This window comes from Meriones unguiculatus, chromosome 16, assembly GCF_030254825.1.
Source record: "Meriones unguiculatus strain TT.TT164.6M chromosome 16, Bangor_MerUng_6.1, whole genome shotgun sequence".
NCBI lineage: Eukaryota > Metazoa > Chordata > Mammalia > Rodentia > Muridae > Meriones > Meriones unguiculatus.
Window position 1 is genome coordinate 17,402,894 of NC_083363.1, and position 14,026 is coordinate 17,416,919.

Sequence of the window (14,026 nt, forward strand, 5' to 3'; positions counted from 1 at the left end):
AAAAAGGTTTTTTCCCCCATTCCCAATTTTTCTGATGACTCTAAGACTGAGCATAGTTTAATCAGAACTCTTTGAAGTTAATGAGTTATGCGAATACTTCATCCAACTAGATGCAGCCCCCTCTTGCTCAGGGATTTTAAACTGTCAAAATTACAGAAAGAATCCCTGATCCCATTCACCCACACCCCACAACCGACCAAAAAGATTTCGTATTTGTTGTTGCCAATAAATTCTGCAAATGACAGGTAGTTAGTTGTTCATGAAAAGAGAGAATATTCTAAAATTTGAAAACCGTGGATTAGTTTCATTTGTACATAAGGCCTCAGCAGGGCCAATGAATATGCAGAAGGGAAGAAGGTAAAATAAAGATTTAAAGTATCTATCTAACCATTCAAAACAGGCTTTCTACGAACAGCTTCACTAATCTTTCTGACCCTCTGGCCACAGACAGTGCTGTTTAAGTTCAAGCCCTTCCCAAGGAGATAATTTAACGCACTTCAATCTTTAACACTAAAACCCTCAGAAATAATATAACATCTCAAATGAAACCAGCATAAATGCATGTATGACCAGAGGGGTTTTTTAATACTTCATATTGTTTGCGGGTGTCTATTATACAACACGATTGGGTAAGGAAGCATACTGCAGGTGGTCTGAAAAAAAACAAATTCTGAAAACTCATTCGGTGTTTCCTGGCTATTTATAACCATGTTTTCGACTCTCACCCTGAGGAAGTTGCCAGATAGTATAAGAATCAAAAGTACAAATCCAAATTTAGTACTTTCAAGATCATCACCGATACTTCATTTTCACAAGAAATGAAGTATCGAAAGCCCACCTCGTAAGGCCAAACTCTTTTTGATTTAAAAAAAAAAAATAGTGTTATGTGTTAGAGGGAACACATGAGATCTAGGCCAACACGGGCCACATTTGACACAGAAAAATAAAAGATAGACTGATAAGTTAGCCAAGGGAGAGAGTAAATATCCCCTCCTCTACTAAGCAGATGAATTGCTTAACTTTCTGATAGCGTGACACAGTTGTGAAATACCTAACAATACCAAAGAGCACAGGGAGCTCATCCAGCGAGGCGGCAGCGGGTGCGTTTGGCATCTCGCTGCATGGAAAGCCCTGTGATAGCACATCCTACTGAGTGTGTCAGTTTGCACACGCAACACTAACAGATATAGATAGCATGGACCCATGTCTTCAAATATGGCTGCTGCAGTCTGTCTTCCACTGACCCCCTCAGCAAGATGATCCTTTGAATAATAACAGTAATTATAAATAATAATAAGGTTTAATAATACCTCTCTCTTTGAAGAACGCCCAGCATTTTTATCTGCATTATCTAATTTGTGCTTGAAACAATTCGATGTAGTGGCCAGGTAGCAATTATCATTACCCTTGTTTTATAGATAAATAAACTGAGGCCTAGGGATTTTCTTCACATCACACAATTAGGAACAGAGCCAAGCCCAGAGTCTATAATTCAGCTTTCGATCTTCCAGATTATTGCGTCCTCAGAAAATATCTGGGCATCTGAAGAACAGTTCTACCCCTCAGGAAATGTTTGTACCAGAGCCAGACCAAAACATCTTTTGCTTCTAAATTGCATTTACACTAGAGAAGTTAGGTCTTTTCCGATTCATTAGCAAGGGTCTGGCTATCTGTGGTCATGATGGGAGGCACACCCCGGTTCTATCAAATATTATCACTGGCCCCCCACAGAAAAACCCTTGCAAATCCCAAAGGGCTCTAAAAGACTCTAGAATCAGTTTATTTAATTATCCAACTTTAAAAAAAGAAAAATCTTTTTTTCAAGCCTAAGATAAACAAGATCAAGTCAAGATACAGTCATAAAAATGGGTCCAAGGTGTTAACTGGTGTACTCTAGCCAGATTGCAAATTGGTTTTCTGGGGCTTGCCAATTTAAATTCTTCCCTGCAGCTTCAGCTGGAGTGGGGCGTCTTCATTTCCTGCCCAGGCTTGTTGTGCTGTGTTACCCGGGTCCCTCTTTAGGTGATTAGCATGTGTGTGGATCTGCTGGTCCCGAAGCTCTGTTAAGTTATAAATGTTCAAACTACCAGTGTGCTGTGGGTAAAAATAGCACTCGTTATTAGATGTCAATTCATAGCCTGCAGGAGCCTGGCAACGTTTTGAACCTTTTCAAAATGTAAATACTGCATATTAAGCATAGGAGAGAAAAATTAATCTGCTGCTTCTGCATTTCCAAGTCAAAACACTAAAAGAGGAGGAAGAAGAAGAGGAGAAGGAGGAGGAAAAGGAGGAAGAGGAGGAAGAGGAGGAGAAGGAGGAGGAAGAGGAGGAAGAGAAGGAAGAAAGCCCTTCCAACAAAGTGATATCTGCAGCAATGGATATACCTTTACAATATGTTTGTAATGGCCAGGACACACACACACACACACACACACACACACACACACACACACTATTCCAGAAGTGGATTGCTTAGTTTCTGTGCTCATCTCTGCTTTTGAATTTCCTCTCTTCATTTTATGTTCGGGGCCTCCCTGTGACCTTCCAGGTGCCATTCATACGCTACAACTTTAGATGCAGTGTATGTGGGCAATTGGGCACCATTTGTTGTCGCTAAAGTTTGTCCAGAAGCACACAAGCACTTCCTCATTAGACTTGCAAATGAGTCATGCCTTTCCTTTGGGGGCGGGGTGCAGGGGGGGGCGGACAGTTAAAACTTTACAGGAATTTTTGCGTGTGCCTTTTCCCTTCAGTTAATAGCGGGGAGAGTTGGCAATCAAGTTTGCTTTCTGAAACTTTTGACATATTTTAGTAAGTTCTGATTTACACATGAAGTCATTCTCCAACAATTCCAAACAAACGTCTTTTCAGAGCAAGCCCACTTTTTGTCTTTGGCTCACAACAGAACCCAGTACATTTTTTCTCTCCTCTTGCTTTTCTACCACTCAGAATTGTGGCAAGTTGTAATCTTGGTAGATTCTCTAACATCACAGATGAACTACTAACAGATTTTGATAACTGCAAATTTACTACCTTCAGGATTTGTTAAGAGTGCAAACTTACATTTGTGGCTTCCCCATTCTCCGAAAAGAAGCAACGGATGGGACACTGCTGGCAACGTTAGTTCAGAAAGTCTAGAAGAATGGAGTAGCACTGTGACATCTTCACAGGACTGCTCAGGCACACTAAGATCTGGAGACGGAGTCTGATTTCCTATAAGCATATTTTCAGAGCCAAAATGACCCTCCAGAAGAGGTCAAAATTCCTAGCATTTATTCCCATGGTAGATATCCAATTCATATTGAAAACACAACATTTCAAAAGATTTCTAGTGATTCGATTTGGCTCCTAAGTAAAGGGCTTACATTAAAAAAAAAAAAAAAAAAAAGACATTTGATGGTGCAGTTTTGTACTGATGAGTATTAAATTATGCCAAAAAGCCATTCATTTGATATTCCTTAAATACCGTAGCATAAGTCAAGTTAAGCACAGATTACAAACGATCTTAAAAAACACAAGTGCAATGCACACACAAAGAACAATATAGCCAGCTTCAGGTAATTTCCATGTAACAGATAACATCTGGGGAAAATGCAGAAAGTAAGTTATGCAAAACTAATTTGCAAGTGACCACATCTGTGGATGTTATTTATTGCATGTTCACTTAACAGTCCATTATTCTGTTTAGAAATCTCTTCCCCTCTTTATTAGAGCTTTTAATGTACTCACCTTCGTTCAAATGGCCTGCTCATAATCAGAAAAAAAATAGTAAGAAGTGGTGTTTGCATGGAGCAATGTGGCTGTTTTTATTATATCCGTTTGCATGCAAGCATCCAGAAATGGCAAGAGAAGCACATTGGTTGCTTTACATCCAAAGCAATATTTTGGGGGTATTTGAAAGTCAAGCAAAACCAGTCATTTGGCCAAATGGATGCGTGTGTGTATCAGAAAGTCCTACCTTTTAAGCTCAACCTTAGGCCTGAGTAAAGTCACTCTAAGTATCACCCTTTGATTCTTGGTCTGAGTGACATGGGTGCTAGTCTTCTGTGAAAAGGGGCTGGGGTCATGAGGTGGTTAAATTCAGACAAATAGGTTGGTTTTGCTTTTTGTTATTTTGCTTTTTGTTTTTTTTTTTTTTTTAACTAAGCCTACTTTATCCTTTCTCTGTTTTTATTTTTCCAGATTTAAAAGGTAACATATTAGACTTTTGAGGGGGGAAAAATATGAGACAATTGCCATCCTACAGGAATGTACAAAAATAGTTATAAAACTGGCTTTATTTAATTTGCTTCAACTATTCATAGACTTGAGGAAATTATAATGTTCTCTCAGAAAATCTAACTCAATAAAGCTGACCATGTCTCTCTGTTTTAAATAGATTTTATTACAGACCCAGCGCTGTTGTAAAACATGAGGTTTTGTTAAAAAAAAAATACAAAGGCCTAATTGTATTTTTTAAAGAAAGTATTGCATCAGACGGTTTCATTTAAGCATGTTTGCTGGCTCCGTGTGCTCGCCACAATTATTGATTCTAATTTCCCTTGGACTTGTTTTTTAAGGAAGGCGACCACTTTCCATAGGGAAAAACTCACTGTGATACTCGGGAGCCTTTTGTTTATTTCAAACTCTGCATTTAAAACTGCACCTTCGTCTCCTGCCTAACACAGCTAAATTTAATTCTTCGTGAAAGAGAGAAACAGCTGTGGTTTGGTTCATTAACAGTATGCAGAGCATGCAAAGAAAAGAAATTCTCACCCCCACTCCTGTGCATGAATTGAATCAATTTAATAGTTATATGAATACACACATTTAAAAAAAAATCAAGAGGAAGAAAACCTCAACTGTCAGCCATAATTTCAGCTTCTGGGAATAAATACAAGCTTCGATCTACCGAAGAAAGAAAGCCAGAGAGATCCAAGGACACATGTGTGCCAGGGCACACACATGCATATATGTACAGGGACACAAACATGTACATTAACACACACATACACACACACACACACACACATCTATATATATATACATACACGCGAAGTACATTCACAAGCATAGACTCATACACCATACACATGTACATTCACACACAGACACAGTATATATACATGCAGAGATGCACACATATCCTATGTACAAACATATATACATCCACATGTACACACACATAGGTACATGCATAGTCATTCGCATATGTACATATAAACACATATAATTGCACATCACATACACATTTACACATATACACAGACACATACATACAAATACATCCACACACATACACAGTTACACATATACATATAGACACATGTACACACTCTAACATACATACAGAAAGTGAGGGAAAAAAGAAAGAAAGGGAGGATGGGATAGGATGGCTTAAGTGGTTTGGGTTCTAGAGGACCCGGGTTCAGTTCCAATCACCCATGTTGGGCACCTCAAAACTCTATGGGGATGCCCTCTTCTGGCATCCAAGACACTCCAACGCATACTTTACATACACACATGCATACATGCATACAATCTTTTAAAAGGGAATCAGTCAATCAATCTGGACCACAGAGGCACTGAGGAAGAAAACATAAAACTTGAACACAAACATCTGTTTGCATTTAAGTGTAGAATCTGAGGAGGACCAGGGTAGCAGAGGGCAGACGGTGGGCTCCGCTTCATCAAATGGAGAGGCTCTCTGTAGAGAATGTCAGTAGATGAGGGCAAACAAGCAGAAAACCCCTCAATCTGGGTGCCCGGAGCAGAGCAGGAAGGCGGCGACAGTGAACAAGGACAGCGGTCTACCACCCATCAGCGCATGCTCGGGGCATCGCCCCGCCCACCGGCGCATGCTCAGTGCCAGCATCAAGCCAATCAGCTCTTTTCAATGTCTCTTGTCGCTATCACCCCCGAACACACCCTGCGCCATATGTTAAAGTCCACGACTCCACGCTAACACCCCAGCTCCTTCCCAAGTCTCCGATTCCCACCGGCATTTTCTGTATTTCACCTTAACGTTTCAGAGGACACTGTAGCATGGTCGCCCTTTTTCTTGCCTGAGAAAAATGAAGACCAAGAGATTTGGGAGTTTCCAAGTCAAGCCTGATGGGGGGCAAATAATAGTGAGGAGATAGGGGTCTTCTACCCCTCACTCGGCAAAAAGCAACAGTTTGTGAATGTGACTGTCCTGATGTCTCCTCAGTACTCTGCTGAACATTTAATCTACTCAAGATAAAAGCAGGAATGACATCATCCAAGAGAACAAAAATTAAATGTTTAGCAATATCAATAATTTCCCAGGATGGCCACTTAATGGTAAATTATAGTTTACTGAAAATGGCCAAAGCTAAGGGCCACTGCGCTCGGCTTGATCTCCACCACTGTCATCAAGTAATTATTTGATCTTAGACCAATGATTTCACCTCTCCACTGCCGAATCTCCTTGCCTTTATATAACTACAACTAAACAGCAACTTTGTACATGTTCAACCAAGATTAATGATATAAATTCAGTTCAAATGCATACACACTTGTAAACCCATGGAAAAAAAAATCCCCCTCCAGCACTATCTAAAACCTGTAAAGGAAAAACATTAATATTTAAATGAGAGAGAGTAGTACAGAAAAGATAGAAATGACTGTACGAGTCTGTGTGTGTGTGTGTGTGTGTGTGTGTGTTTTCCCAAAAGCATCCTAAGATGGTAATGGGGTAGGGTATGCTTTTCCATAGTTCTGTCTTCAAATTTTTTGTGCTCAGGTCCAACTCTGTCAGCACAGCGTTGAATGACTTCATCTCAAGGCATCACTAACAAGCTCATGAGAGTTAGCTATGTAAATTGGAACACGTTATTGATTTATAGTGAGGTATGTGGAAGACATGAAAACCAGAGCACTCAAGTGGGCATGTCCTTACAGATCAACTGAGATGGGAAATTAAATTATAGTCAAAAACATTGCTTGTTAAACACGGAATTAGAACAAGAGGAACTAATTAAATGATCCGGAGGTTTAATGCTGTTAGTACCCTCATCTCCTCTTTCACTCTACCTAGTGGCGGCTGGATGGACCCTGCCAATGCTGGCACCAATGGCTCTCCTCATCTTAGGCTGCCATTGCTGACAGTCTTCCTCTACTGCATTTATACCCTGTTGGCTGGGTACTGTCAGCTGGCTCTGCCACACAGTTTCTGTGAGTCCCTCTGCTGATTCACAGTGCTCTGGTTTCATTTACACACTGAACTTCAGAGATTCTGCTGTGTTTGCTGCTGGGTTCTCTGTGTGTGTGTGTGTGTGTGTGTGTGTGTGTGTGTGTGTGTGGGCGCGCGCGCGCGCACGTCCACCACATGCACATGGAAGCCAAAGGTTAACTTTGCTTGTGGCACTGTCCACCTTTTACTTTATATTAAGTGATGGAGCTTCCCAGCGATCCCCAGGAACCCTCCTGTCTCTCCTTCCCCAGCACTGGTATTACAAGTACATACCAACATGCTTGGCTTTTGTATTTTCTTAATGTGGATCCTAGCGATCAAACTCAGGTCAATGGCAAGGCCAACCCTATCGCCCCAGGTTGTTGATAGCCACTTTGCTTGTACCCTCAAGAACATTGACATCCTGTTAAGTTGTGTCAATTACTTGTTACTGAGAATACTAAGTCCTGAACCCTCTGGCAACAACAGATAAGACAGATACACAAGGAGCCTGAAGCTTCGCTCTCTCCCTACAAAGAGCTTGCAAACAGGAGTGAGAGGCGGGGCCTGGTGCCAAGATCAAGGCAAACCAATGAACCCTCAACCACAGAGTACAAGAACAAGGAGAAGACAATGCTAATTGTGAGTGAGAGATAATGCTTGAAAAGCGCCAGGCAACCAAGAGGGCAATGGTATTAAACATTCCAAGCAGATGGCATCCATGCCGATTTGTTGAGGGAACTGGCTGTGGCGGTGCCACTCACCAAAAACTCTTCTTTTCCAGCAAACCATTGAGCTTGTCAAGCCTGCGGACCTCCCTTTCCCAGCCCCGCTGGAGGAAGGCATCTCAGTGGACATCTATGCAACCTTCATGGCGCCATCACCACCCCTGGAGTCGGAGCTGAAGGTAGGTAGAGGCTGCCCTTCCTCCTCCTGCTAGGCGTTATCTGGGCACAAGATGAGAAGAACCTCATGTCCTCCCATTATCTTTGCCTCTGACTATTTCCTGGCCAGTATAAATATTCCTTTTAGAGTTGATTCACACATGAGCCTACTGATGTTTTTGGTTTTTTGTTTTTGTTTGTCTTCTCCCTGCATGCTACCCAGGCTCCACCCTTGAAGTCCCCAAAGTCTCTGGTAATCCCCAAGATATGTGGTAATATAAAATTATAGTCTCCTTCCAGTTCACCATTGCTCCTGGTAGGACAAAGGCACCGAATAGACGTTTGAGATTGCCTGGAAATCTCTGAGCACCTGAGCGCTCGCTTAAATGTTGTTTACTTTCAATATCTGAGTGTGTGTCTTTCCAATGTCTTAGGAGCTGGATCAAGAGCAAGGATCTCAGGAGTCCCTGCTGGAGACTGAAAGGGCAAAGATGGATCCTTTAGCAGGCTTCACCATTGACGATGTAAAATCAGCGCTGGCTCGGGTGACAGATGAGGTTCTGATGAACATTCAGGTACTGAGAATGGACAGTAAACTCCACCTTAGGCTGGGTGAGTTAGGCAGCGTGAGCCTCAACATCTGTAAACACTGCTCAGTTCTGGCCAAGCAAGAGCAAGGTTTACGGTTTGCACACTATCTCACGAGGCTCCATAATCCTCAGCTGAGTCGTTTGGATTCAGTAAGATCCCAAAAGCAGATTTTCCAGCAGCACCTCGTGTGCTGTGTGTTATCAGCCTGCAAATCTTTCGACACTGCAACCCCAGAAAAACAGCACGGTGAAGGCTCTGAGCCACGCCACACTGTAAACACACCTTATGCAAGAGCGAGTGGCTCTCAAGGGCCTCTGAAGAGCGAGCACTGCCCGATGGAGCCATGGTGCTTCACTGAGTCACCTCACCCAGTTTCAGGTTTGAAATATTTCTCAGGCCCTCACCACCTTCACAAATCACTGATCTCTAAGCCATGTGCACCCAGGGTGCCCTGAAAACGGGTAATAGGCACCACCTCTGGGCAGCTGCCCATCGTCCCCCATAGGGCCACTTCGTGTTTAACACATCCCCAGCCTGTCCAAGAAACAAACAGCTGCTACCACCTCCAAGTAAGGACTTACAGGAATCCACATCGCTTCCTAAGCCAAGTGCTGAAATGAAGTGAATTGCATCTTTTGAGAAATGACCATAAATCACAACAGCACGATGCATCTGAGGGAACAATTTACCTTTCATCTGAACTTGGGACCGTATCTTTAAAAAAAGCACACTGCATTAATAACTAATTTGGGAAGAGCAAAGGCTTAGATTGTCCTAAGCATACCTTGTTCCGCGTTTAATCATCAAGTGTTATTGCAATATTTACACGAGCATCTAATGATCCGGTGCCAACAGAATCAGCCAAAGTCCCCAGCTTAATAAGGGGTGTTTAGTGTTTACCAGAAATAGTGGAAGAACACGTTTTACACAAAGGCCTATTGTTAACAGGCCTGCGAATGTAATAACTGGTTACTGTGTAGAAGGGCAGAGTGCAGCTGAATTAAGCTGAGTTCAGAACATACCTCCTTTTCAGATTTGATAACATTTCCTCTAAATATAGTTTATGTATAATCACGGCCCAGGGCTCCTTTGCAATCTCACAGCTCTGGAATTATTGCCGGGGAACTACCAGACAAGCAAGAGAATTGTTTGCAGGACCCACAATTGAAAACATCTTGACCAAGGCCGTGTTCCATGAAGAGAGCGGCGTGTTTTTAACTATTTGCTGATGATTTTCCTTTAAAGCCTCGGAGTCTGCAGCGCCGGCACCTCACTCCTCTGACAGAAAGAATAGGATTAGTGTGGCATGTGTGCTTGTTATCTTCCCACGGACACGGAGCCATCCTGGAAGTCCAACAGCCTAAGTGCAATCATGCACCGAGAGAACGCGGACGAGCAGGGACACACCCAGACCTTGAAGGCACCGTTAGCCTCTCGGTGCTGGGTGGGTCTAATCAGCTCAGGCCAATTGGGAAGATGCTATGGAGTTCTCTAGTGTCTCGTGATAGCAAACCACCCTCCGCGTTTTCTCTCTGTAATCCTGATCACCTCCATGCAAGTGAAGTGGGCGCTTCTGATGACAGACCAAAAAAAAAAAAAGGGACCCAGAGCAATTGCTGTTTGTCTACAGTCTCCAGGCTCAGCAGGTGCTATGAGCCTGGTCCCAGCTACACCTCCAGCACCATCCAAGGTACTTTGACTGTTAATCCAGCAATACACTTTGGCTTCATCCTTTCCCTCTGGTCGACCTTCCTCTTGGACAAATTCCAAGTTGGGTAATTGCCCCGAGCCTCACCTAAGTTTTTCCTCCAGTGTCACATGGGCTGAGTTACTTTGCACTTTTATGTGCCCCTGGTTCTAAAGCCTGACGCACCCTTTTTCAAGCCTGTGTGTCGCTAACATGCGTCTGCCATACGTACAAAAAAAAAATTGCGCATTTTGCTCTCAGCATTTATGGTTGTTCCATAGTTTTCTCTTCCTCCTTCTGTGAAAGTCATACAGTTGTTGTGGCGTTTGCTGAAAAGGTCAGTAGAGAATTCGAGAATTCGTGTCTTAGTACATTGTCTCAGAGCTACTTGTCTGTTGTGATTCCAAGCCCATATCAACTTCTCTGATATAGAACCTCCTGAAATGGAGTGTAAGCCCTTAATATTTTATGTTCACCCACTTATTTTTTTTTCCATAATTCACTTTGCAGTTTTAGAGATTTATTAAGAATGAAGTTACCGTGGCCTTCAGATGTCAATTAAAATTTCACAAAATAGACCGAACATTTTAAGCCAATATAGTTTAGGTGTTTTCATTTTAAGGATACATTAGAAATGAAATTAGTTTGGCCCTGGGCTGCATAATAAAAATAAGACCCAATGAAACAAATGTTCATATATTTAAAGAATCACATTTTAGAGAAATTGGAATGATAATCCTAAACTCTTACATTAAATGTTGGCTGTTGGCCCTGACAACAGCAAAGAAAAGAAAAAATAATAATAATCACGTGAGGAAAAAGTGAACAGAATTTGCCATTATGCTGTTGATGGTGTCTTAGGTCAGCTTTGAACTGTCCGTGTTAGAAAAGTCATCTGAGGTAGTGGTCGGTGAAAGCTACTGAACACAAGGGGGTTCAGAACAGTTGCTAAGGAGATAGAATGAGGCCCAGCCCCAAGCTGAAGGCAGCGTGCCTAGTCAGGAGTGTTGTGAGAAGTAGCAAGGAGACACAGCAAACCAACGGATCCAGTGAATACACACAGAGCTCTTTCAGTCAGGCTCTGCGGGCTGGCCCACAACTAAAGCACCAGTCACCGCAGTCTGAAGGTCTGGAAGCTTTCTCTCCTGCCAGGACAGCGTTCTGTGGGGCACGTGCTGCCTTCCTGAACCTTCCCTCCAAAGCCACCACGCTCAGCGTAATCAACTCCGTCTCCTGGAAACACAAGAAGGAATCCCAAAACCTTGTGAAAACCTTGGTGAGGTGCCACAGAGGGAGCTAGTGCATGGCGGGCCGGCCATAAGGTGGACACAGAGGGGCATCCGTGAAGAAGCCCATCGTCTGGCTAGGGCACATCTTCCCAACCAATTAGAACTGTGTCAAAACCATTCATTAGGCCCTTTCAGCACCTACACGGTGCAATAAGCCGTAGATTTATGTCAGGCCATAAGCTATAATACTTTTTCCTATTTTGTGAGAATATGTAAGTGAACTATGCCATTAGTAAAGTATATTTATCAGGATTACAAATGCACAATTTTAACTAAACCCTATTCACTACTTCTTTTCCCAGATAGAGGTTAAGTGGCTGCTTGTCCAAAGTGATCCATCCAAACTAGACCACGTTTTAGCTCTACCAAAGTACCGCATGGGGGTATCAGTGAAAAGGGTGACTAGGGGACCACTTTGTCCCTTCCCTTGCCTCATCCACTCTACCACTAATGAAGAAAAAAATGGGACAAAACCAGAAGTCAAAAGTTGACCAAAGAGGAAGGAGGAGGAAGAACCACCTTGAAAGCCCTGCCCCATTCTATACTCACACAAATCCTAAGTCGCCAAGGTGACCCATGAGGAATATAACTCTTTCCATGGTGTGAAAACCGAATCTCATTCAAGTGGTAATCATGGGAAACATTTCAAAACCACTTGTTACATTTATTTTCTTAAAATTACATTAATCCACAAAAATGTTTTTGATCATATCTGCTAGTAAAACAGTACTGCTTTTTATTTCTCTATTTAAATTAAATAATAATAAAAGTCTCTTGCAAATACAGTCCCCATAAAGATTTCAAATTATGTCGTATACGTAAATATTCTAGATTTTGACTCACTGAACTCCTGATTTCACAATAAACATACTTGTCAGTGTCCCCTGGTCACGCAACAGCAAAAAGGCTCCCAACTGCCATTGTCCCTGGGTGCAGCGTGTCATTCATCTTAATGAAAAGAAAGCGTTTCCTGAGTCCCTAGAGTTGAGATATAGCACAAATACAATGAGGTGCATTTCTGGGATTACACAGGTAGGTGTGTTAGTTTGCAGAATATCACCACCAGAGGCTGCCATGGTCACCCAAAACCTGTCACCAATTTTTTTTTTTGGTACCAACTATACATTACATAGTGGCATGCATGCAAGAATTGTAATATATGATGAGCACTCTTAATTATGAGATTATTTGTGTTGTTATTCCACACACCGAAGCTTCCAGGAATCCCACTTAGAACGCCCCAGAGGGAAGGCCAAAACAAAGGGTGGAGGGGCCCACCACATTGCACCAACCGAACCCGAAGCAGTTATTTTGATTCAGCCCTCCTTGGCAAATCTGTCTGGAAATGCAGATCAGTCGTTCTGTCTTCCAGCATGAGGCTGTGTGAAAAACGGCTGTCCAAATACCACTTCCTGTCCATGGTAGACATGCTATACATTGGGAATGTGCAGAGAAATACGTTAAAGTGTTATCAAATCACCACAGGCTGGAGCACAGCCCTGTCTGCAGAGCAGGAAAGTGTGTGAGGGATAATGCCTGTCTTTAGGCACTCTAGTATGTCAAAACCGCAAAGACAATGTGCAGCCAAAGATAGCTCCATCATAACCACTAGTTTATGATTGTCTCCACAGAACGAGATAAGCGAAAAGCTGCAAGTACAGGAAGAGGCCTTTAATGCGCGAATAGAGAAATTGAAAAAGACCTGAGGACTCAGTAAGAGCAAAGCGAAGCTGAACTTCAGAGAAACCAACAAAACTGGCCAGAATAATAGAGTCTCTAGAGTGCCGTGTCACCTGCATGCAGCCGTGGAAGGAAAACCCACTTTTCATCATCCTGACTGATTAAGCAGCGCGTCGTCCTGCGTCTCACATCCCACCCCCACCCCTGAGTTTGCAGCGCCGAGTGCAACAGCACGGCCTGGTGTGCAAGACTTGGGAGAATTGTATATGAAAATACAATTACTGTTAGCACGATCCTATGGCATTTGACTAATAAACATATTCCTCTTCCACGGGAATGAAACCAGCCTTTTGAAATAACCCCCCCCAAAAAAGAGGAAAAATAATAACAGTTTTAACCCTTATTGGCCAGATGGGCTGTCATGTTGAGGCAGCACTTTGAGGAGAGGCCAACTTGCTAAACAATGGCCATTCCAGCATGTGCTGCAGGATTGGTTTACTTATTTTATTTTTTTTTTCTTATTTAACTCATTTGGTTTTCTTATTTAAATGTTTCAGTGTGAAACCAATTTTCTGAAATTATACAATGCAGTTTGAAGCATTTTAATTTATTCTGCACTGTATTTGCTGTTTCTAATCTTGTTACCCTCCCAGGAGAACACATGACCTATATAAAAAGAAGCAATGTATAAATGATTATTAAAGGCCAACCTATATATAGA

At 42.4% G+C, this 14,026-nt stretch overlaps 1 protein-coding gene across 2 annotated transcripts in view; it reads left to right on the forward strand.

Moving 5' to 3' along the window:
* The window catches only part of Cabcoco1 (ciliary associated calcium binding coiled-coil 1), a 101,948-nt gene extending 88,301 nt beyond the window's left edge, over window positions 1-13,647 (forward strand). For both annotated transcript variants that reach the window (XM_060369412.1, XM_060369413.1), the window contains 3 exons: window positions 7,959-8,081; window positions 8,493-8,633; window positions 13,257-13,647. In XM_060369412.1, the coding sequence (XP_060225395.1) occupies window positions 7,959-8,081; window positions 8,493-8,633; window positions 13,257-13,331 (339 nt within the window). In that variant the 3' untranslated portion in view covers window positions 13,332-13,647. The remainder of the gene's footprint in view (window positions 1-7,958; window positions 8,082-8,492; window positions 8,634-13,256) is intronic.
* The last annotated feature ends 379 nt before the right edge of the window (window positions 13,648-14,026 follow it).